Source organism: Idiotropiscis lumnitzeri, chromosome 5 (genome assembly GCF_059441095.1).
Source record: "Idiotropiscis lumnitzeri isolate Australia: NSW breed Sydney's pygmy pipehorse chromosome 5, RoL_Ilum_1.0, whole genome shotgun sequence".
Classification (NCBI taxonomy): domain Eukaryota; kingdom Metazoa; phylum Chordata; class Actinopteri; order Syngnathiformes; family Syngnathidae; genus Idiotropiscis; species Idiotropiscis lumnitzeri.
In genome coordinates this window covers 19,128,980-19,154,405 of record NC_142395.1, presented here as the reverse complement: position 1 = coordinate 19,154,405, position 25,426 = coordinate 19,128,980, and the positions used below count along the sequence as shown (strand labels likewise).

Below are 25,426 nucleotides of genomic sequence, written 5' to 3'. Positions count from 1 at the left end.
AACAGCTTGGCATTTATTGTTGTAAAAACGGACAAATAAACTCTTTGATGTGACAAGTATTGCTTCACCATTGGACCAACATAATTGAGTCCGGAGACATCCTTATGGAGCAAGTCGCGATTTAAAAATGTCAGAACGTGCTACTTTTGACATACTGTCCCATTTTGGTTTCAAAAGATAAACTAATGGTGATGAGCAACAATGCAAATGAAGGGCAATGAGCAGAGAATCCAAATAAAAGGACAAGGAAGAGAATGACGGAAAAGTAAATGAAGAGGGGGAAAAAAAGGAAGAGATTATGATGGGTGGTAAAATTGAGAGCCTGAAAAGATCCTTTGAGACAGGCGGTTTATTTAAGTCGATCTCGCAAGAACCAAAAGACCAGTGAGGTCTATTTATGTGATGGACGGTTATTGCTCTTATGTTTCTTTTTGTGAAAAGTTCTCCACCCACAAAGTGGGAAATGTATTTGTCTGCACCCGATTGTCCGTTTGTTACCAGTGTCACTCAATAAAGTGTCCACGATGGTTCCCTAAAGAATTCTTTAAGCAGGGTACACACACATCGACAATTGAGTCGAAGCATTTTTCCCACGTTCCGATCAGTCAGCAACAGCCCGATTTTCGGATTTCCTGAATATCTTGATGTGGTGGTGTGTGGGGGGGTGTTCAAATTGATTTAATTTGCTTGAAAAAACAGGCAGCGATGAACATCATGAATGTTAAAGCTGTCCTTAATGTGCGTGTTTGGCTCGTTAAGCGAGGGATGCCTCGATTGTGCTAGAGCGGCTAACACTTAACTTTTTATACCTTTTTCTTCTGTTCTTTATTCTTCTTCTTTGTATTTCCCGGCATCATGAATATCCCGTGACTCCATGCTACCTATTACAGGTCAATTGCGGTTCTACGAAAGACATCTAAGTGACTAACGATCATCAGTCAAGACAGAATTCTATGGTTTTGTATTGGTCATCTTGTGTACGCCACACATTATAAGAGCAATAAGAACACCCACGGTGATTTGTTTCCTCAACGTGTGGTCTCTCACATTTTCAGAAATTGGCCCAGATGTTGAAAAACTGGTTTTTGAATACCTGGCTTAAGTCTCTCCAGTCATAAATCTGAATAAGTGTTTCTCTAACAATCACTTGAGAAACACAGAACTAATTTAAATATATCTAATGATCGTTATGATTATATTGTAGAACTGTAGGTATAAGGACCCCAGATGAACAAAAATGCAAAAAGTCGTTCTTACTGTGGCAGTAGCCATCCATTTCCTCATGGCCAATGCTGCAGACGCAGTGACCCAGTGGCACCAACCAGTCCCCATCAGCACCGCAGTACAATTTTGGCGTGTCTTTCTCTTCTGCGTTTTCGACACATGCCCCCTTAACCTCCACCAGAGAGGAAGAGTCCCTATGTGGTACAGTGTCCGGAAATACTGCCAGATTCCTCAGAGTCGACGGGCAGCGTTTGTAGAATACCTAATGTAAACAGTTAAACAGTTGGCCATTCAAGACAAATAAAAAGGAATAATTCATAGCGATGGCACCGCACATTGCTTTATACTGACCTTGACAGAGACAAGAGCAATACAAGCGCCGACATCCTGGAAGGCCAAATAGAAGCCCCTCTGTGTCAATGGCCCCACCTCCCTGATTTCAGTGTTTAGACGGAGAACACGATCGCCAAGATCTGTCTGGGTAAAACTCTCATCTGCTGCAATGGTATCAACCTTAAAGTGATCATAAATACTTTATTAGAACAATCAAGCTGTTTTTTTTTTGTTTTTTTTTACACAAGCTCTTTAGCACATTTTTGGGGGTACTAACCTTGGCATAGTCAGTGGGCCGAAAACGTGTCCCTGAAGATAATGGTTCGTTCGTCTGTAGATAGAAGAGATTGAAGGTTTCCTTACAGGTTCCAGACACCCAAGGAATGGAGTTGCAGTCCCTCAGAGTGAAACGAAGCTCCACGTATACCTATGAAGAAATGTAAATATATTCACAGACATCACCACAAAATTATTTATCACTAATATTTCGAGTAAAAAAATATTGGAGGTAAGAAAATGATTCATTTGCCATATCTTTAAACGCTTCTACAGCTAAGGTTCGGTCAAGCTGGGCTGTACTCCATTAGCGAAGACTTCCTGTGCCATGAATGATTTAAAATTATGTTTATTGATGAACCTGTATATGGCATAGGCTCGCATAATCTGTTTTCTGATACATTACTTGGAAGGCTGCCTAGCCTGCTTGGAGTTTATATTTTCAATTTCCTACTACAGCATTTATGAATTTCTAAGCGACACAATTACGGTGCGTGTATGAATGTATGTATGAGTGTATGAAAAGGTAATGTGACACACTGTGACACACCCAGCCGACGTTGCGTCTCTGATTAGTTTCACAGACCACCAACCTGAACCACACTTTCTGATAAAGGAACATTGAGGATATATTGAGAGTGTAAAGCAGCCCAGACCCTCTGTGCTGCTTGTCGCTGTATCCATCCAGATCGAAGCCAGTTGTTCTGGTTTAGCTCCATGACATGGCAAACTTGGAAGGTGTGAATTGGTCTGTTCTGTTCATCCATCTCGGTGATTGCATCCCACTGGGAAAAAAAAAAAAAACAACAATAGAAAAACTGGGATGGGTGAGGGCTTTACCTATGCAGAGAAGAAAAAAATAGATCAAAAGAGCCTCTCTTTTTTTTGGATTTAATCACTTTTTGGAAGAAAAATGGAATCATCACAGACTGTATGGTTGGTGTTGATGTTGCTGAATTTTCTATATTGGAAAAGTATTGTGGCGGTGAGGAATATATGCAAACAAACGACCAGGTGTGGGCAAACTATGGCCCGGGGGCCACATGCGGCCCGTTAAAGGTTTTAATCCGGCCCGCCAAACTTTTTCAAAGACATATATTATTGTACTTTTTTGTTCACTTTCATTTCATATTAAATGTATTTTTTTTTCTCCGATGAGGTGAAGTTACCAAAATACTCCATCCATCTGCTCAAGGTACGGCCCCTCTGTCAAATTTTAGAACCCAATGTGGCCCGCCAATCAAAAAGTTTGCCCACCACTTACCCACAGAAGGTACGTTCATTTATGTTGATTTTGTTGTATGTAGTTTCGTGTTATGTTTGTATATTCCTGTTTTAACATATTTGAAATCCGACTTTGCAATAAACTCCGAAAATGGTTGTATGCCATGCCCTCTTGTCCAAAAACACTTATCTACAGTATGACCTCAAACATTCTCATCTGGATAGACAGACACACACAAACACACAATCTTTTAAAAAGTCTTGAACAGGAGGTATCACAATACATCCGTCCAAATGTTAGATAAATAAATTTTTAAAAAAAATGCTTGTGTTTTCTTTCTAAACTATCTGGGTCAAACTATATTTGGGAGAAGCTCCTCACGATGCAGTCATAGCCTTGTTTTTTGAAATGTTCACCCCATGCGTCGCTCTCACCTAATTTCTTTCGTAATATAAAAACATTATTCTGAGTCACTTTCACCAATGTTTTCAAGATGTTGCATCAGCCACATCTTATTTGTCGGCTCTGCCTCAATAGTGTGTATTCATAAAACCAAATGCTTATTGAGTTGGGGTTGTTGCACCATCCACTCTTTTTGTGGGTTTCGGAGCATGCAATCACTGTCTTCTGAATTTTGAATATTGTGTTAAATGCCAATAAACACTTGAGTTTTTAGTTCTTCTGGGGATTTTTTTTTTTATCATATTTGGTTTGTTTCTGCCATGTTCTCATTTGCTTTGTTTTGTTCTTTTGCAAGGCAGTGTTCTGAATCAACATAAGATATCAGCATGCCAATATATATATATTTTTTTTTAAAAATCTACCATATGTAAAATATTTTAATCTTTTAAATTAAAATTGGGGTTCGTTGGAGAACGCCAAGGAAAATCTGTTTATGATAAAACATTGCTGCACATTTGAAGTTTGCTAAAGAGCGCTTGGATATTTGCTCATTATTGGCTGAATATTCTATGGACAGATAAACCCAAAATGGATTTATTTATATATATATATATATATATATATAATATAATATAAGGAAAGAAAGTACTCAACGACTAAAGAAAATCCTCCTATTTTAAAAAATGTGTGTTTCCCAGGACACATACAGGCTTGTTCGGATAAAGGCGTATGAAGGAAAGTATCTGTCAGGCAAATGCATCCTATAAAGAGAGCAGCTGTTGAAAAGCCACAGATGAGCAGTAAGCAGGTATTTGAAGGTACTGGTGTCTCCGGAGTGCCAAAAACCTCTCGATGCAGTCATGAATAAAATGGTATTACAGCTCCCCCCAAACCAATGCTCACCCAGATAAATGTTTAAAATGCGCTTAGAAACACATGATAACTCAAATGTAATTGTTTTATTTTATGTTATTATTTATTGATTGATTTGTCTCACAGTGAGATGAGACTTGAAGGTTACAGAGGTGTGACTAGCCCATGAAAAAAAAAAATAATAATCCTGCAAGCTGGGAGTATCTGACTTGTAAAGCGGCAGCCTCAATTGAAATCTGCAGCCTGTTACTGATGTGTCCTCCACCGGATCAAGTTTTTATGCCAGCCACGCATTTCTCCCGATCTTAATATTGCAAAGCATAAATATAACAAACTCTTGTGATATGTCGCTATACAGCAGAGAAATTTGCCTCTCAGGTGTTGATCGTGGAGCACACTGATTAAGGTGAGATAAAAGGCCGCTTTGTCGACTATTACTTTTGGTGCTTTTTGTAGGCATCGCAAGAAATATCTATCTGCTATTCCCAAAGCAGGGTTGAAAGTGATTTCTTAGCTCTAAATTACAGTATTGTTTAAAATATTGTGGAATGCATTGAGCATATCAAACTACGAAGAAAGGCAAACATTTAGTGGATAATTTATGCTTAGTCTCTTAGATCACCTCAAATGATACAGAGTAGGCTATGAAGCAACACAAATACATAAACCACAGTGTATCCAAACATTTACTGACAAAGCATGACTGTTTCTTAGAATATCTATTATTTTTATGTTGCAGATATGCACATATGTAAGATGTTGAAAAAGCAACAGGGTTTGAATTGAAGCAAGCTTCCCGCACAAACTACTGGTGGCTTTGCAAATGTGTTAAGTGAATTAAATGATATTATAATTGCAGTCACTGTGACATATAGATGAAAAAAAATGGCTTCTAAGCGTTATGGATATCACTGCAGGGGTTGAAACTTGCTGGTCTCACTGACTGTTTAATACTTTCACTTTTTCAGCTTTCTCCATCTTGAGGATCTTTTCTGTCTGTTTTCCTGTCTCTCACCTAAGTCAGGGGTGTCAAACTCAAATACGCAGTGGGCCGAAAAGTAAAATTTGGCGCGGGCCAGCATTTAGTTTTTTAAAAACAAGATAAAGGCTGATTTTTTAAAATTTATTTGTATATATTATTAATATATTTTTATTTTATATATTTTATTTTATTTATATATTTTTTATTGATTCTTATTATAAGTGGTTTTATTAATGCAATAAAATACAATGTTTAGTTTATCAAATTACTATCTGCATTTTTTAATGTTAATATTATCGTTTTGAATGTTACTATTAGCATATGGAAGGTAAAATAGTATAGTAGTCATTTGGTATAGCCTCGCGGGCCAAATATAATTACACTGTGGGCCAACTGTGGCCCGCAGGCCAGAGTTTGACATCATGACCTAAGTGAGGAAGAGATGAAGAGTGGCAGATGTCTCACAGATTTAATTTCAGCATGACTTTATACCATTTGTTTGGTAACGTCAGTGGGAAATATACATTATGTATTTCATAAACCAAAAAAAAAAATTCACTATTAGTACACTGCAAATTTGACACTACACATACAATAGCTGTGCAAAATTTGGTGTCCTACTTAATGATTTTGTGGGCGGAAAAGAACAACTTGGATAGTGTTTCATACTTTGCATAAACTCAGCATTAACTAATGTGAGTTCCATTATGCGCTCAAACTGAAAATGACGATGATTTGTTATTCTATGTTCTTCAGCATTCGAAAACGCACCCTTGGGATGTGACACAGTTCAAAAAGGAAGAAAAAAAACAATTCCGGCACCTAGTGTGAAAGATGGCCTGCATCAGATATGCACCAACTAATCAAGGAGCCTATTAACTGTTACGCGCGCACACACCACACACACACACGCACACTCAGATATCAAATCCAATACAATAACTAAAGAGTTATTTTCCTTCTTTTTTTTTTCGTAAATATGATTTTATTTTCATTCAGTGCGTTATTTCTTTGAAGTTTTTATTTTATTCATAATTAGAGGGTTTCTTTTTCTATCAAAAAAATTATGGGGCAAAAAGGTGCCTATCAGTTCTAACAGATTATTTTGTCACCATTTTATTAAATCTTCTAATTTAGCAACCAGCCTTCGTGAACCAGTCAGGATACCTTGAGTGTGTGTTAGCATGTTTTTGCCAATGGTTCAGCACCATGAATTGGAAAATGGCCATCCGATTTGTTAGCGCTCCATGATGTGGAATAAATTCCATTAAGACAAGGCTCCACTGTTCCAGCAGATTGCTTTCTGACACATTCCTGTTCTCGCTGGCACCCTGCCTTAAATATAGTCTCAAATTCACAGCCGCTCTTCTGCCACTTTTTTGTGGCATCAGGAAGCAATCGTTAAGTCCGAACATTGCACAAACGTTGAAACACAGCAAACTTTCTACAAAGTGTGCTCACTTTCTAACTCTTCTTGTTGCACTTTTCTTTTTTCCTCTCCCAATGGGCCTAGACACAGCTTTTGAACGGCGGCTTTGACAACTGACCTTAAACAAAGGGGAATTTCTTCCTGGCTAAAAACTGGATGAGATGGAGCTTTAAAGACACACACAATACTCATTTTTTTTTAATGATGTTTTGAAACCTGGGATGACCACTGAACATAGTGGCTTTTTTTTTTTTTTTTTTTGGGCCAATAACGGTGTTTAAATTAATAAGACTTGAAGCCAAGCATGCAACAGCCAAACCACACCAATTGTGGCAGCAGCCCAAAACATGCAGTAGCTAATTATTATTGTGGTTCATCCTCTTAAGCACTACAATTAAAAATTGTGTTGTGGTAATATGAGAAGTGTCACCACCATGACAAAAAAGGCAGAAAATGTGAACTTTGACAGATTATGAATCAGGAAGCTAATGATGCAAAAATTATTAATTGATAAAGAGGTTATGTATGAGTTAATATGCATATTCAGTTTAACGAACACAGACACACACACACACACACACACCCACCCCGTGGCTATATCAATAACAACAGAAGAGAAAGTCAACCTGGAAAATAGCAGTGAGATTTAAATTACAACAGCCCAATTTGTCACCGTCTCCCTACAGGCTAGGGCGAGAGAAGCGTTATGAAAATAACGTTAAATCTCTGCAGTTGTGATGAATTATTGATTTGAATCTGCGTGCGTGGTGACGTTTTGTGTTATTGTTCAACCAATTATGGCCATCGTTATCCACCAAAGCTCCTGAGCTGTTTTTCCATGTGAAGTTTTTCCAGGCTAGCGACAGCAGTTGGCCACAAACTTTCTCTGTATGTTGTTACTTTATATTGGCTTTGCTGCAAAGGATTTAATACTTTTTTTTTTAATAAACGCCAAGAGCACAAAATGTTCAGCTATCATTTCATCCCCTAAATTAGACCTGACATTTTAGAAAAATGACTGCTGCTCCATGCCGATGGTTGCATTTTCATCTCATACGTTGATGAACTGTGATTTCTCATTAAGCTTAGCTTTTCCCAAGCCTGAATAAAGATTTACATGCCAAGTTGCTTTTTTTCTGTCTTTATGTTTCCAGCATGATCAGAGTGTTTATATCGTGCAGAGTATAGAAAGTTTGAGGATAAGTGTGGTTTATATAGGTGATTGAGTACCAGGTCAAATCTAAGACTTATGTGAATAAAATGGTTTTATTATGTTGCTTTTGTGGCCATGTAAAAAAAATGAATAAATAAATAAAAATAATAATAATAAAAAAATTAAAATAAATGAAAATGATTGCCTTGCTATTATTCACGGTGCAAATTTCACACTGGAATGTTTACATGGGGAAAATGGCCATAAATGTATTTGTGAATATCATTAAGTACACCTGCAAGCCAAAGAAGAAGCAATTAAATGATAGCGGGGATTTTACTTTTCGCAATACTTTAAATCATCTTGCAGACAGCAGGAATTAGTCCAGATAACACAATGAAAAGACAAACAAACATCCCCAATACAGTGGAACCTCGGTGCCTGAATTTCATTTGTTCCATTTTGTGTTTTGTCATTACTTCCTTGTGTGCCATTTTACGTCTTGTCTTTCTCATTAGGTTTTCCTTTCCACCTGTTTCTCATTAAGCCAATCCCTTTCGTCAGCTCCCTCCAGCCACTCATTTATTTATTTATTTATTTTGCCCAGGTGTAACTCATTGTCTCATCAGTTTGCGGAGTATAAATTCATAATTTATGCTAAAACGTTTGAATTATTACACTATGCACGTGTACATGTAGCATCCAATGAGTGAATGTTACATTTACATGCACCAAGGCCTGAAAAAAACAATAACATTTTACACCGCGTTAAAATAGCAACTGACGAGATGGTTCCCAAAAATCTTTGCTCAATTTGATGTTCTCACGCGAGTAGTCGGAGGTCAAGGCTATTTCCCGCCCGCTAGCTAGCAACGGGCTGGCTAGCTAGTGCGTCTAAACACATTTCGGAGTCGTTATTAAATAAAATGCACCTCTGGCATATTTATAATATATTTCTTTCTTTTTTTTCACTTTGTACACATTATGTTACAATTTAAAGGTAATTAACTCTGCAATATCTCCAGAATCAGCGGAATCTAAGATGGCTCGCTGTTCGGATGTTACGTTGCATTACTATCAAATGGATTTTGCTTCATCAGATCTGCTGTTTGGAGATGGACGATATGACATGTGATATTCTAAAAATGTTTCATCTAAATCATTGCCTGAGGAGAGAAGGGGGTGGGGGTACACCTTGATGTCTGGATGTTTTGTCTCCTCTTGAGGCAAAAACACATCATGCAAGTTCAGGTGACCATTAAACATCCCAACGTTGACAGGATATCAATTGACATAAAAGGGGGAGCTTTTTGCAGGTCGTCGTCTATATTTATTAATAATTTATAGTCTATTGAGTTTTCAACTCGGATTTCATTCTTATATGAGCCAACGCTAATATAACTCACCCCATTGATAGGATAGGTTTTCCAGTCCAGTTCCCCCAGCACTGCTGTGGTGTCCAAAAGAATCACTGGAAAGAGCAGAGCAGCGAGAGAGAAAGTCATGTAAAATGGAGAAGAAAGAGCAAGAGCGCGGGACAGACTCAGTGAGCGGCAAAATACAAAGAGGGTGAGTGTAAAAGTGGTTGGATGGGGAAGTTAAAGAGAAGAGAAATGGAAACGACAAAATGGGAAGAGAACAGACAATACTTATCAAGCTGTCAATGAGCAGCAGAACGAGTCGTAACGGCCTTAACGGATTCAACCAAGGGTGAAATAACAGCTCTTTTGAAGGTCTAGGACAACACAGCTCTAATAGACACCTGGCTTGCATCTATTTGGAAAGTCAGAAAGATAAGAACTTTCCTGTGAAGAGGTCAGGGGGATCGTTCCAAATCAGATGGAAATAAAATAAAGATTGAAAGATTAAACGAGGGGTCCGTGGTATAAATGGTATAATCGTAGACGGTATAAATTTGGTCGCGGGTACAGATTTGGACTTTACTGACCAATCGTGATAACTCTTGTTCAGTGATGCCAGTAACGCGTAACTCCAAACGTGCACATTTTTGAGTAACGACTTATGTAAATAGTAGAAAAATAATAAGCCATTAAACAAATAAAAAAATAACCAACTCGGTTATTTAGAGTTTAACAAAATGAATTGTGGGAGTATTCAAATGCACATTCGCGTCTGAGAGAGTGAGATATTTGTCAGCGCATTGATGAGTCACGTGTCCATAAACAGCAAGGGAGGGAGGAGAGAGAGTTACTATTTTGAGCTTGTGTCACCTAAAAACCAAAATATTAATATTTATGAATGTATTGTTGCACCTGCTGTAATGTCGACAGAGAGTTATCTAACTTGAATAACAACAACAACAAAAAAAACGCATTCAAGCTTAAAGAAAAATCACACCAGATTGTCTGACTGCAGGAGGTCCCCAAGTTCGATCGATAATTTATCTTTCTAAACAATATACATTATAAATGTTGAGTTTTACCATGACAACATTATTAGTAAAATCAACTGCCTTTAGTTTAGATTTTATTGAAAATATGTATTTATGTGAAGTGAAGTCTAGAAAACTCCTTTTATTTTTTTTTATTAAAAACAATTTATGTTAAAAAAAGAAATCCAAAAATGAATGATCTTTTTCAATAAAATTAATTCTGATGAGTCAAAAAGGTTGCCTTTAATTAAAAAATAAATAAATAAATATATTACAAATACACTTCCAATGGCGTGGCAAAACCGGGTGTTATTTGCATGCTAAACAGGCTTATTGCTATCTGCTCAATGCAACCATTAAAGTAACTTAGATTTAGTTACTTTTAAATTCAAGTAATCAGAGAAAACACCGAGTTCATTTTTAAAGCAAGTAATCAGTAAAGCCACGAAGGTTTCTGCGGCAACACTGATCTTGTTGATGACAACAGCGTTTCTGATGCATTATTAAAAAAAGTTCAAGCACGTCCGCTACACTTCTAACTTTGAGCTGAAGATGAACAGCACCGGTGAAAAAGCGGATAGTGATGAAAAGCTGTGAGGAAGTTTTGAAAAGACCGGCCATGGTACCTGGTGTGGCCGTTGAGGCATGTTGTTGGCCGTGACGACGTGTATAGAATGGTGGGGACGCGCAAAAACATTGTGAAAGTTGGGAAGTGGGAAAGTAAGAGCCAGGAGAGGGACCAGGACGTTGGGAGTTCACGCTGACGGAGTGGCCGCCTTCCAGTGCACCATTGTCGGCCAGTGCATGAACATCAATAATCGTCTCCATGGCAACATAATAAGCAAAATTTCTGACAAGCATTGCTCTCATTATCGGAGGACAACGAGTAATTAATAGGAAGCTGAGAAAACCGCCAAGCCATCTTGTAATGATGTCGCAAAACAACAGATTAAGTGCTTAGGTTGAACAGTACACGTTTGACAGAATTGTGGTTGTAATCACGTCACAGCGGAGGGTAACAAACCAACAGCAGATTAGCAGGTAATTAAAAAGTAGAAAAATATAGAAAATAATATAACAGCCGCACAGCAAGTGCACAAGAACAAAAATAGAAACGGAATTAATAAATTAACATCAATGGCAGCCAGGACGAGAAGCCTATAAATACATCAATATAGGATACTTAATATTAAAAATATCATTAACATTAATTAGTGCTTATGGGGTGAGTTTAAATTAAAATTACCTTACATCTTTGTTTTTTATCATTTTAGGTTTGCTAAATAATTATGCAACCAATTCAGATGCTTTCCTTATATTTTTTTTACACTTACGGTTAAATTGTGAGATACACCTTCACCATGGAGGACTCAATTTATACCTGAATCTGAATTTTAAAACAACTACAGTATCCAACTAACCCTCAAACTATAACAATCATTTTCAAGAATAGGTCCGGCTCAAGAATGACTCAATGTACCCCAACTGTCATTTCATATAAATTGGGCTAATCAGAATTTTTAAAATTAATTTAAAACAAGTAGTTGAATCTGGCATGACTTTTCTAATAAAATGTAATGCATGCAGACAAATCGGACTGAAAAGCCCGTTTCACCGCCATCTGTGCTAGAATTGTGCAGAAAACGCACCACTTGTGTCTGAGTGAGACGCAGCAGAATCCGTTCCGCTAAAAATAAATCTGTTCATGTCGGTATGAAATGTACAGAGTCATTCTGGACTGCATATGCATGCCATGTTTAGACAAAAAAAAAGCCTTTGAAAATCCAAAACTGCAGCACGGCGAGAGACTTTAACCATTTACACAAGTGCCAATTACTGCAAATTAAAAACATTCAATTTGCACCAGGTCATTGCTGCAAATAGCGTTTGCAAATTAGCCACCTGAAAGTCCACTCCTTGACATCCAATATTCACACTGATGAGTTTTTTTTTCCCCTTTAATGATTTATTATCTATGATTATTATAACTGGGAATACTCTCTGCAGTGTGTCTGCTAAAGTAGTTTGTCATTACGATGCTGTGGACAGAAGTTGCAGGAATGTTAATTATGGCGAAAAGAAAGGTGATAAAGTGCTTCCATTTGTGTTTATTTTATATTCAATTCCCGTGAGTGCATTTTTATGTATAGCTGTATTTATATTGTTACAAGTTGTTAATAATTGCTAAATAAATGTAAAAAGCATCCAAATGAGGTCTCTTCTTGTCTCTGGGTCAGTACTGCACAGGTGGCAAATCCAATCCTCTTTAGACGAGTAGGTGGATTTTTATTTTTTTTTTTTAATGTACCCTTTGAGTTTCTGACATAAGTGTTCAAAGTTCAAACGACTCACCACATTCTGATATTATTCCAGACTTGGTTTCTACATTGTTGACAGTGGGAATGTTTTGAACTGCTAATAGCAAGTACGCAATCCACTACAGTCTGTTGACATTCCATATAGGTAGTTTTGTTGTTCTTTCTCTTGGCAGAATGCGAAACATTGGACCAAAACCAAAAGCAATCAGTTGTCCTATCAGAAAATGAGAGCGCAAATAGAGATTGTAATTACCTTGTGATTTGGCCTAAAAAATCCTGTTTGTTCAATGAAACATGACACACATTTTCACTTTCTTTGTCAAAAAACGAGGAGATTAATCACATGATATTAATTACACTGGTGCACCATCGCCTTAACCCAAATGGGCTTCCAAAATGTGTTTATCCATGTGTTCAACCGTGAAAAGGAGCTCTATGTTAGTACTTGATAGCCAGAGTTTTGTTAACAACTTATTTTTTTTTTGCTTAATGCATGAGTACAAACATGAATAATCTCTAGCTCTGCTCTCTGGTCACGGCTCAGGTTTGAGGAGAGTCATTATCTGGCACAGCCCTGTGAGCCAATTTGATATGATGAATGTGCAATTTCCTTTGTCTCTACACAGACAGTTAATTCCAATCTCTATCAATAAAGCTCGTCCCACTTCAGCGGTTGACATCATAGACCGGAGAGCACACATCTTCAGATGACCTGCCACTCGAGCATTACAGTTAGCGTTGCCAAATGCGGATTGATGCACTGGTCGCACAGAACAGCGCTGATAACCTTTAGTTAGTCTAAATGAAGCAGTTAGTCAAGTATTTAGGAAAAATCCTGGCAGCACTGTTCCTCTGTCCGTAAATTACGGCCAACGTATGATGACAGGGTGGCCATGTCACAGTCCAACAGGGACAATATTTTCTCATAAAGCTTGGTACAATGTTTAAAAGCGTCACATTTGTTTTAGAGAGAGAGAGAGAAAGAACTCACTAACTAGAAATAAATCACAAAGTATCTGAAATGTATTGAACATTTCGGAAATTTTTTTTTTACATATTCTAAGTAAAATATATGTAATCCCTGACAGGTGCCGAATCAGAATTTTATCTTAAAGATGAAAGCCAGCGCTGCATTCAAATCCATTGCAAACGTGAATGACGCAAAATAATTATCGGGATTTGACATACGGGGTAAACCAAAATGAATTGACTGAAGACAACAATTTTTTGTAGTTCATAAAGGTCTTCTATTGGAAAAAAAAGAATTGCCTGTGCAGTATTTCAATTCAAAAGCGCAGTTTGCTCCACATCGCAATAATGCAAAATGATTTCTAATGTGTGACTACTTGATAGATATTACACGTTCATCACGATAAATGAAATCCAATATTTTGAACTGTTCTAATTGACAGTCAGAGCGATGTCACCAACGTGATCATGACATTGTTTTCACGGCTTGCAATGAGAATACTGATCGATATTTTTAATATTTTGGTAACCTAATCTGACTTTATGAACGGGGCAAATATTACACACATCTGCCTGTATGATTCCATGCAGTTTTGCACCACCACAAACAACAACAACAAAGACATTTCGAGATTCCTAAATCTCTTTAACAGTCCCAATTAAACCATTAAGATAAAATTCTTGAATTGCAACGGCAAAGTCGTCAAAGAACAACCACAAAAAAAGTTTCCTGACCGACTTTCATTCTCACTGGGTGATGATCAGGAAAGTCAAAATGGAGGTGGCATGAATGTACAAATGTTTGTTCTCAGCGCGGGCCAAACTTCTCCTCACCCGTGTTGACGACAGGGAAAATCAATGCAATTAAGATGGTAACACTCACCCAATTTATTTACCTCCTCCAATCAATTACATCCTTTATACTACAATGAGCCCATTCTTTAAGAGCGATCAGTCAATTCAAATAACATTGGGAGGATCTGGGCTCCCTAAGTACTAAGATAATGCACGGCTGTCGGCTTCCATCACAAACTGTGAGAAACACTCACTGATAATGATCATTGAACTCTGGCATCGATTTGCTCAGACCAGGCCTGCTTGTTTCAGGGACTTCCCCCGTCTTCATTGGTCAAAAACAATCGAAAATACACACACAACTAGACATTTTTCAGATAATATAATAATACGGTAAACTTATTGCGTAGACACAATACATTGCTCTGCTTACAAAACGGCGCCGTAAGAAGAAAGATTTACTTGGTAGGTCTTGGGACAAATCTCTTAAAAAAATAATTGGACCCCATAATTACTTAAATTCTTTTTGTCATTCCAAAATATGTTTGACAATTCTGTTAATATAAGCCGCTTTTCTGATAGATAAGACGCTATTTATATATTGCAATTTTAATGAGCCACATTCATGGAGTTTTTCGCCTCGTGAATTGTGTGTGTGAGTGTGTGTGTGTGTGTGTGTGTGATCTTGCTTGGTTTTCTGCTGTTATTTTGGTTTATTTGTCTTTGGTTTGACACGTTATGTTTTTTCATATCATATGTAGGCCGGTAAAAAAAAAAAAACGTTAAAAACTACATTTAGAACGATATGTTTTGCTAGGAACAATCACGGTAAATGATAATATCAATGTTTTCTTCTTTTTTAATGCCACTGATATCATAATTTCAAGTGCATACATTATAAGAGGAGTTTAGTTTTAATTATAAAAAAATATTTAAAATTGGCATTGAAATGTGGAAAAGTATATTAAAATATCGTGGAAATTAAGAATAAAACCGCCTCAGGCTCTGGTCACAAAAAATTCACTTCAACTAATATTAACAGCATAAACGAAATGTTGTTTAACTCCTTCAGAATGTCCTCTTTCATCTGGAGGAATAAAGGTTTTTTGGGGGAATATTTATTTATTTTTTTATAGGCAATTTGAACTACCCATCAAAAGTCTACAGCATTTTTTTACACGCTGATGTCTGCATCTCTTTTGTGAAAGCCAGTAACGCATGAGCATTGGTGAGGTATTCTAATTGCAAGCTGTCAGGAAATGGACAGCCCGATGTTTGGCCGTCTTTTCTTATTCCTAGCTGAAAAAATTGCGTTGCGTTTTACTTTGTTCCTACAAATGCGTCCTACAGGCTCTGTGATGCGTTCATCTGGTTTGAATTCAAAATGGTCACACTGTGGTGGGGCGTTCGGCTTTGGAACTAATTGCATTTATGCCGCTCAACTTTCGATAATTGTACAATCGACAGCTGTCAGAAAACGGATCCTCAAGTACGTATTCTTTTGCTCTCTTTCAGCGCTGTTTACAAATTGCAGGGCACATATATTATATTATATTATATTATATTATATTATATTATAATATATTATATTATATTATATTATATTATATTATATTGTGGCCAACTCAATTTGTCACCTTCATAAACATTAATTTTTTCATTCATTTTAAAGCCACATTTGCGAGACCGGGAAAAAATGTTTCGTGTTTCCGCAGGGACTTTAGTTCCCGCTGACGGACAGATGCACGTCCCACTCTTCCGGAAATTAATATATCCATCAACTGATTATGCTCAGTGTTTGAGGAGTGTTTTTTTTTTCCCTTAAAATTTATGTTTTATAAAAGTTTTATGTCATTATTCTTGAGCGGGTTTGGGGTCGCCAGGTGGGAGATTCCCCAAGTGATCGGTGGAATTATTGGAAATAAATATGGATAATCAATTCCAAAATGATGAATACGTTATGAATCATGTTATATTACATAACACAATACATTGCATTCGTATATTGCATTACATTGTATGACCAGTTACATTATGATATAACTGCTAGACGAAAAATATATAAGATAAAACCCGTGTGAAATCCTTCCCAAAGTGGCAATGAAATGTCGACGAGATGTCGGCACCATCAGATGTTTGCCATTGTTGGCCAAACTCTGATTGCGCTCAACTGTAATATGATCTAATTAAAGAACTGCAGCTGCAACTTGCAAATGTTTATGCCAAACTAAATCAAGAGGCAATGTCTTTATTCGAAAGAGCAAATGAGTTTTAAATGTTTTTCGGACCCAGCAAATTTGCTTTATTACTATACCCTTTAAAAGCGATCGTCTTAATATTTCTTTTAAAAAAGCGGTATTTTCCTAAATGTAGTCTTACAATATTCCAACAAAGTAATAATATTTTAATCTAATAATGTATGTATGGAAATTGACAAATATGCTTCACAGTGAATTTATGAATATTTTTTTAAATCCATATAATAATTTGTATAAATTGTGTATGTCAACTATAAAAACAGAATTCCACTCAAGGGGCATGTTTATTTATTCACGCATTTACTGGTGCGTCATACATTCACCAGCACGCAACACACTGCAATAAAAAAAGAAAATGTTTTCACTGGTCCTCACTGACGGTATGCATGACACAAAGAACTGGTTGCTATTTATTTAGAAATATCGTACTGGAAGAAAGGACAATATTATCTCTAACTTTCTTATCATTATTATTAGTAGTATTATTAAGCGTAGTAGTACAGAGTAATAGTAATATGAGCATTCATAAAAGATAGAGCTCGTTAACAGTCAGAGCTTTTTAATTTAACCTTATATTAAAAAGAATCAGTATTCAGTATGGAAATTCTGAATATTTCATTTTGTTCAATTTAAAATGCATAAATATATTACACTGGCAGCACAGTCGTCCAACTGCCTCACAGTTCAGAGGTTGTGGGTTCAAATCCAAGCTTCCGTATTGCAGTTTTTGTCAGGTTGATTGAAGAAATTTTCCTTAAGTGCGAATGTGACTGTAGTGGTTGTGAGGATGATGAGCGGTATGGAAATTACATTTAATTCTTAATTTACGACAACTTTTAAAAATAATAATTTTTTCCATCTTTCAAAACTGTTTTACATGAAGTAAAAAGTTGCACTAAACAATTAGTCAAAGCTAAAAAAAATAGGTGTGACGGACGGACGGCGTGACTTCAGTTTTTATTAGTTCATCCAATATTTCCTTTTTTTATCAGTGTAATTAAAAACAAAATTTAATAATATATTACCCGATAAGTACGTTGACTGACTTACTAATGACTTTAATTCTGAACTGTTTTGCTAAATATATCTCTCCTAATTCATATTCCCGACTCATTGCACCTTAGTCAGTGCTGCCGCTTTGCGAGTACATTTTAAACTCCTCACGTTGTAGTTTTATCAAGTTTCTCCCATATGCCTTCCCTCCCCTTCAAGCCTGTCTCGAGCACAGGCAGGCAAGCAGGCAGACGCGCATCCTGTGGGGAAAACTCGACGCACTTACATAAAGTGATGTGCACACTAAGATGAAGTGAAGGAGACTCTGACATTTGGCTAGTGAAAGGAGCTGTCTGTCCTCTTTGAAAAAAAGTGTATCCTAAACATCAAACCCTCCACGACGAATATGAAACTGACCTCTGCCGATGTGTGAAGTGGAAGATTTCAAGAGGCGATTGACATGAAGGAGATCGTTTACCCATGTGGCTTATGAGCATAAGTCAGAGATGATAACATTATTATGATATCTGATCTTTCCTCATGTAATATATGCGACGGACGCCGCCCATTTGGTTGGCAATATGTTTAAAAAAAGTGTCCATTAAAAATCCACCTCTGTAGAATGACATCAAATGCTGATGTTGTTCTCGTGGAGTGTGACTTTGTGAGGGATTCTTTTCTTCTGGGACTGCAGAAGGCAACATGTCCGATAGCAACAAAATGGGCACAGAGGTGGGAAAAGGCAGGTCCAAAAGCGTTGGCAGAGCTGACAAGTTGCCAGAGGCTTCTATTTACTCTCGCACTCCGTGTCATTTGAGCAATGTTTCTCTGCCCTCGGAATTTGAAGGTTGAGAACAATGTCATAGTGTGGAGACCAACAAACACTTTATCCAGCGAGACTTTACAAATATTTCATAAAGACATAGACAGGTAGAGGTAGACGGGTATAGATTTACCCATCCATCCAGCTTCTTTACCGCTTATCGGCGTTGAGTCATGAGTGAGCTGCAGACTATGCCAGTCTGTCACTGAACTAACAAATAATGATAATTCAATATAATTATAAATAATAAGAATAATTTAACTAGATTTGAGATATGAAGCATTTCGGGTGCATGCGTATGAAATTGGTGTTCACCTACGCAAGCCCAAAGAGAAGATGCAAACTCCACACAGCGATGTTCACATGGAGATTCGAACCCGGACTGACTGCGAGGCAGGCATGGTAACACCTGTGCTGCCAAATAGTCAAATGAATCATCCAACTGGAATGGAGGCCAAAATGGAAGGTTCGGTTTTAGCATGTATAAGGGAGCGTATTTGCATATTTACCTCCTCTACCACCTACTCAATTTCAATTATGCGTCATGTGTATATGTACGTCTCAATAAATAGGAATATCATGAAAAACTCCTGGAATCAGAGGTGGAGTAGTAGTAAATGTCCTGATGTATATTTTATCATTATTTTAGCTTACAGCAAAAAAAACAAAAAACAAAAAAAAACCTCATCCATGATACTTTGTAATGTAGTAATTAGTACTTGTAATTTTGTTTAATGAATCGCCATATGAAATTCCCTTTTTGAATTTACATACTGAAATAAATTAACTCATAGAATATTATAATTTATTGAGATGCACCAAGTCGGTCTATAAATAAATATATTTATAATTGGATACATTATATTATTATGACTCAACCACTGGTGGTGTAGTGAAAAGAGCAACATAGATCATTGTTAAATGTAATCACGAGCCCCAGTGGGATTATGTAACAGAACGCATTATTAATAAACTATCGAGTATGTAGGCAGTAGGTACATCTAAAAAGGAAAATCTTTTTTTAGACTGGCTAACCCATGTACGTGTTTTGTTGTTGTTTAAACGAAGTTAATGAAATCTTGAAACCCTTTGTTGTGAAAAAGGTGCATGACACGTGATCTCACCTTGATTTGAGACTCCTTGGTCGGCCAGGTTACTTTTGGCGAGCAAGACCAGAAGCAGGCAGTATTTCCCACAGGAGAGCATGGTTGAGTCAAGACAGGTGCGCTGTGGAGCCGCCAAAGCCGTGCGCGGAACCCTCACTTGACCCTCCAAAATAAAAGCTACGGGCTTTTACATGAAAAGAAGCCGTTGTATCCACACTCACAAGGTCGTCGTCTGGTCCGCACGAGTTGTTCTTCTCGCTATTCGCCCATCTGGAGCTCCGAGTGAAGGTGAGTGAACAGGAGACGGACAAGCGATGCCATTGCGCGCACACTAATAAACAAAACAATTCGTTGGAGCAACTTCCAAAATAAAAGAATTGGCGGGCTCGTCTCCGAGTCTTGTTCAGTGGCGAACTTTTTCAGGGCAAAGTACCAAATATCATTTGAAGGAGTGTATCCCAAGCGCAGAAACAAGCAAGAGGCAGAACAAGGGAAAAGATCCCGATTTACCGCCTCTCTCGCTCTCGCTCTCTCCGTCTGTCTGTCCGTCTCTCTCACTCTGTCTCTCTCTCTCTCTCTCGCTCTCTCTCTCCCTTCTCCTTGCTTTCTGCGCACACAGAAGAAGGCTGCAAATTTTATTTCTAAGTCATGTTTTCTGCTCTTACAGCATGCAAACAAATGGAATTAGACACAATGACTGTTTTTTTTGAAGGGTGAAAAACGGAAATATGAAGCCAAAACGCTGATATGTATATGGTTCAGCTTCTATAGCTGCATTGGATGATGTGGTTTCGGATCAGTAATGTGCCTGGCACAGTTTGCAAATACAGGCAGATAGATTTCTAATTCACAATGCACATCACACATGTTTGCAAGTATGCATGCATGTCCTTGCTCAAGATAATTAGTCACCTTGCTATTCAACAGATTGCGCAAACACGGGAATCATACATTATTAAATTATGGCAAGTTGTTGTTCGTCTTTTTGTCTGCAAACAGTCATGTGTGGTCACCCACGAGTAAAAACGCAGCGCTGCATGTGAAGTGATGCATATGATTCTATCACCAGCATCAGCACACCATGAAGTTGAAAATACATTTTGCGCGCACTTTCACAATACAATGTCAAATTGTACAAGTGATATGCACATATTTGTGACGATTCCAAGCATTTTTATTCCGTTTGCTTGCTAAACATTTTAATCTTATTCCTGTATTGACAACAGACGTTTGACCCTGGTTGTTGCGTGTCCGGGTAACGTCACTGCACTGGCAGAGAAGCATTTAGTCAACATTTTGATCATACCAGCAGTGACTTGGGGGGGGAATCTGCGACAGAAAACAAGATAAAGATTGACATATGCATTTAACAACTGCATCTCTATTTTCTCTCTTGTTTATGCCCACCGGCCATTCCTGCCTCTTCGTAACCGTCTCAATGTTTATTCAGGCCTCGCTTTCTTTATGCCACTTTGTTACAGTCACTGTATCAATTCAGTGCCGTTTCTAAATTCTTTGGTGAATGTGTTTTGTGTAATGTAAAACAAGTCACCGTATTTTATTCATTTGTTTATATGACAGCTGTATTCTTTAGTCACCAATTATCCTTCAATTTTCTGTAGACGTGTCCTTGATATTATTATTGTTATTATTGTTAATATTATTATTATTATTATTATTATTCGTTCTAGTAAATGTCTTCCAAACACACAGTACCTTTGTGGAAACTCAGAATCTTTAGTCTTTCAGCACCAGGGACAGTGACAATGGAATTGTTTAGCTAGAATTTGACCTAAACAGTGCATATTACACAAAAAAGACAGCCCACCACCTATCAAGTGTAAAATTGAACAACCAGCAGCTACATTTATAGTTAGGTGTCTATTTGTGGTGTCTGAGCAAGTCGTTATGCATGTCAGACGCAAAGTTAGAAAACAGTGAAGCTAGTTAACATAATAACCCCACCCCCATTGAGTTTCTGCACCAATGACATGACGTGCAAGACCAGCCAAAGTTTCACATTCAAAGACTTACTATGACACGGCCGCAAAAGTGCTGCTAGCATCTGATAATAATATTATGCACTAAAGGTCTACAATAAATGGCAAATGTATTTTGGTGGCTTGGTGATGACAAAGAAGAGTGTTCGTAGTGAGCTCTAGCTTTTATTTCATCAAAGGGTTGGGTTTGGCCCTGTGTCTTTCACTATTTTAGTGCTGGTTGCTCAGTGACACGTTGACAGACCGTCTCGTTTTCTCTCATGCGTCTTTGTCGGGCGCTCAAACACTACACCGTCCAGGCCAATCCTGTTCCTTTTTTTTTTTTTTTTACTTTGTGTATGCCATTCACTGCCTGTTGGCTTGGTATTTTTGCAAAAAAAAAAAAAAAGTTAAGGTGCCAGTGGCTCCTGACTTAGATGACGGGAATCTTATGTCGAGCCTACGGTCTCGAATTTGGGTTTTAAATTGGTCCGTGATTTTTAAATCGGACTGGCAAATTAGTGCTGTTAAATCCAGCTTTTTTTTTCTCAGGCACCTGGCTAAGGCTCTCTTTTCACAACTATACTTAAAACCAGTAATCCATGTCAGCCAGTCCTCCTTATAGCTTCTCCAGTTGGTCCAAAATGCTGCTGTTTGCCTGATGACTTGAGCTTGGAGGAAGGCGCACATATCTCCAATTCAGGCCTCCGGTCTACTGTTCATTTTAGAGCTCATTTTAAGATTTTTTTTTTTCTATTTCAAACTTTAAAAGGTCTCACCATGCCTTACCTCTCTGAGCTCTTCTACCTCTACATTCTTGCCTTGTCCCTCAGGTCAGCTTTTTATACTTTGGCTTTCGACTCAGCATGAGACTCTGCATTGGTTTAGTGTGTTCATGTGTTTCCTGATTTAATGTCATTCTTTTATATCTATAAGGTTTGACTTTTACTTGCAATTTGCATGAAGCTGCGGTTGTTTTTAAAGTGCTCTATGAATAAAGTTGAGTTCAGTTGTTTCGCTGCTCAATCCTCTTTGGAGGAATACCTGCTGTTTGAGAGACTTTTAGCTTAGTTGGGTACTGTAATGGTCAATTCCAAGCCATTTATTCCCTGCTGTGTATCATAACTACATGCTGTATTCATTCAATCCTATTTTTGCTCTTAAAGTGGCTAAGCGGATGGATGTGTGGATCTGTGTATTTTTTCCCAGCATGACACCTTAACGGACTTATAATATGTGCCGTGGATAGCCGTGATCAATGACGACACGAATTGTCTGTCAATGTGTGCACTTGTAGAGTTTTTGCAAATTGTGATTCAAAGCAAATTGACAGACATACCAAGGCCAATTGTGCTTACTGGAGGATGAGCCAATTTCCATTTCAAACGCCACATGAGTTTTCCCATTGCAAAAGAGAACAAAATAGCATTTTGCCACAAACAAAAAGAAATAGGCACACTGCCACTTGATTTCTGTGGCGGCCTTTGACTGCAGGTTTTTTTTTCGGCTTGCTAGTGATAATGCTCTTAGCAGATAAGTATTGCAGCTTTCGGTTTTACAAGCAGGGATTTATCTATTGTCTGGATGCAAAGCACCTTTCGTGTTGTTTTTATTGAGTTGCCTGCCCCTTGAACTCACATTGTTCTTTTTGTTCAAACCGGAGCTCCGTTTACGTGGTGAAAAATATACCAGACTCCATTTTGTGTTTTCATACTGGCATAAAGCGGGCAACTTTCTTCTTATTTGGTCTCAGCAACATTGCAAACACTCACTACAATTGAGTACCCAAAGCACACCTGCAGAAATGAAAACGGAAAAACCAATGAGAGCGATTGTATGCTGTGCAATCTTAAAACAGCATACATTTACAACACTCTAGAAAAAAATGGGCAAAGTCCCCTCCAAAAGTATTCCGAGCGTGTTGTAAATTCTTTTTTTTTTGTAGGTTAAACACATTTGTTTTGACATAAAAAATTTAATGCGAATTTTATATATTTTACCGTGAACATTTGAGATATCCAGCATAGCTTTGCATCAATAACAACTTCAAGAAATGTTATTTCATTTATTGTTTCCAATTCTATTGTCAATGATGATTTTGACTTTAATTTTAGTATTGCCAAAGATGATAAACTTTGTCTTTTTTAAATTCAAAACTAATTTATTTGTATCAAACCAGTCTTTATTTTTTTTATTTTTTTTTACAATTTTAATTCATTTTCCAAAACTTGCATGGCGTCGTGTGTGATGGGTCTCTCTCATCCCCACTGTGTAACAGATGACATCAGCAAATAGACCTCTGGATTTATTATTAATTTATTTTTCAGCACATAGATGTCTCCGAATGATTTGTTGTTTTTGCTTTAATATTTAGTTTCATGATTTTCCTTGTGTTTGGTGTGTCTCCTGTCTGCTGATTGTGCCCACCTGTGCTTGTCCCATTCCCTAGTGTTCAATCAGCTCCCTCCAACCCTTTGCGTCATGTCCAGGTGTTCCTCGTTGTCTTGTTAATTTGTTTGTATTTAGTACCCTGTATGATTTCAGTTCTTGTTGGTTCATTGTCCGTGTCGAGGTCACCCGTCCGTTCCTCAGTGTTTCAGGAGTCTTCGTCATGGTCATAATTATTTTGCTACTTTCTTATTTTTGTTACATTTTCCACGTTTGTATTGTTTGATTTACTCCTGCCTGGCTTCTCTGCATTTGGGTCCTCTTCCACGCAAAATCCTGGCAGCCATTTTTGTGGCTGGCGCAGAAGGTCAGCTCTGTTCACGCCCACCACGGTGCAACCCGACCTTTTTTAAATACACCGGCTTGCGCATAACTGCGAAGTTACTGATTTCATGATCCATACATTATGACACACTTGAGGAACAAAACACAACTGTCAGTCACATGATCCACCATTTTTGTTCACATTCATCTTTTGACTTCAAATCAAAATGTTGTCAAGAATTGGCGTCATTGTTCCAATTCTATTGAATTGGAAATTATTTCGACAGTATATATGGGCTTAATTTGCAGTTTTAAAAAAGGAGCAATGACGATCATCAATCCTGCATTCCGCTGTGGGAGACAGTCAAGTTACATCAGCTGAGCAAAACCCCTGTAGCTGAAACTATGTCATACCTTTGAATTGAAATTGGATCCGCCTGGTTCTGAATTACACAAGCATCTGCACCTGCCTATTGCCAACATGTTTCTCATACACCGTTGTGTGGGAAGCAGTTGTTGACAGACAGCTTTGATGTAATTGAGCAATTCAAAAGCTGTGCGAGACATCTGCAGTGCATCATAGAGCAAGCCACTTTATACAAAAGTCAACGGCCCCATTTGCATTTCCGTAAGGCGGCTTTATTCACTGCACAGAAATAGAATCGCAAGTAATCCAAACGTGTCCATCCACAGCAGTTGTTGTCGTAACTAATGTGTAAACTAATCAATAATGAGGCTGTTAAAAGAAACACTTTTTTTTTTCTATTCAGACATGCCAATATTGCGCCTTCACGGAAAGACTTTCAATTTTGGATAATAACAACTGAGCATGTTGACTTTTCCATCCAGCTGCCTTTAGAACTGATGATTTTAGAATATCGGATTGTGGAACATACTTTGTCAGGTTTTCTCATCCACCTCAAAGTCATCCATCCACACTATCTGGCAATTCAAATCCTTACGCTGTAACCTTAAAACTTTGTCCACTTCTCTGCGAAAATAATCCTCCATCAGCATCATCCTATCTGGTGGAACCTCCAATGTCAAAAACAATACAATAAATAAAAAGTCCCACTCCCTCAATTTTCTGTCCCATAGGAAATGTGATTGAAAATAAAAAAAAAATGGAGATAGGCCCGCTTCCTGGGATTATTTGTTTGACCTCAGAAGTTCCACAATGCAGT

At 37.7% G+C, this 25,426-nt stretch overlaps 1 protein-coding gene across 3 annotated transcripts in view; it reads right to left on the bottom strand.

Moving 5' to 3' along the window:
• The window catches only part of LOC148337161 (ephrin type-A receptor 6-like), a 46,168-nt gene extending 26,075 nt beyond the window's left edge, over positions 1-20,093 (bottom strand). For all 3 annotated transcript variants that reach the window (XM_088297227.1, XM_088297229.1, XM_088297228.1), the window contains exons 1-6: positions 19,570-20,093; positions 9,304-9,368; positions 2,490-2,618; positions 1,835-1,984; positions 1,576-1,737; positions 1,258-1,486 (exon numbers count right to left, since the gene is read on the bottom strand). In XM_088297227.1, coding sequence (XP_088153353.1) covers positions 1,258-1,486; positions 1,576-1,737; positions 1,835-1,984; positions 2,490-2,618; positions 9,304-9,368; positions 19,570-19,651 — 817 coding nt within the window. In that variant the 5' untranslated portion in view covers positions 19,652-20,093. The remainder of the gene's footprint in view (positions 1-1,257; positions 1,487-1,575; positions 1,738-1,834; positions 1,985-2,489; positions 2,619-9,303; positions 9,369-19,569) is intronic.
• Positions 20,094-25,426: the final 5,333 nt, after the last annotated feature.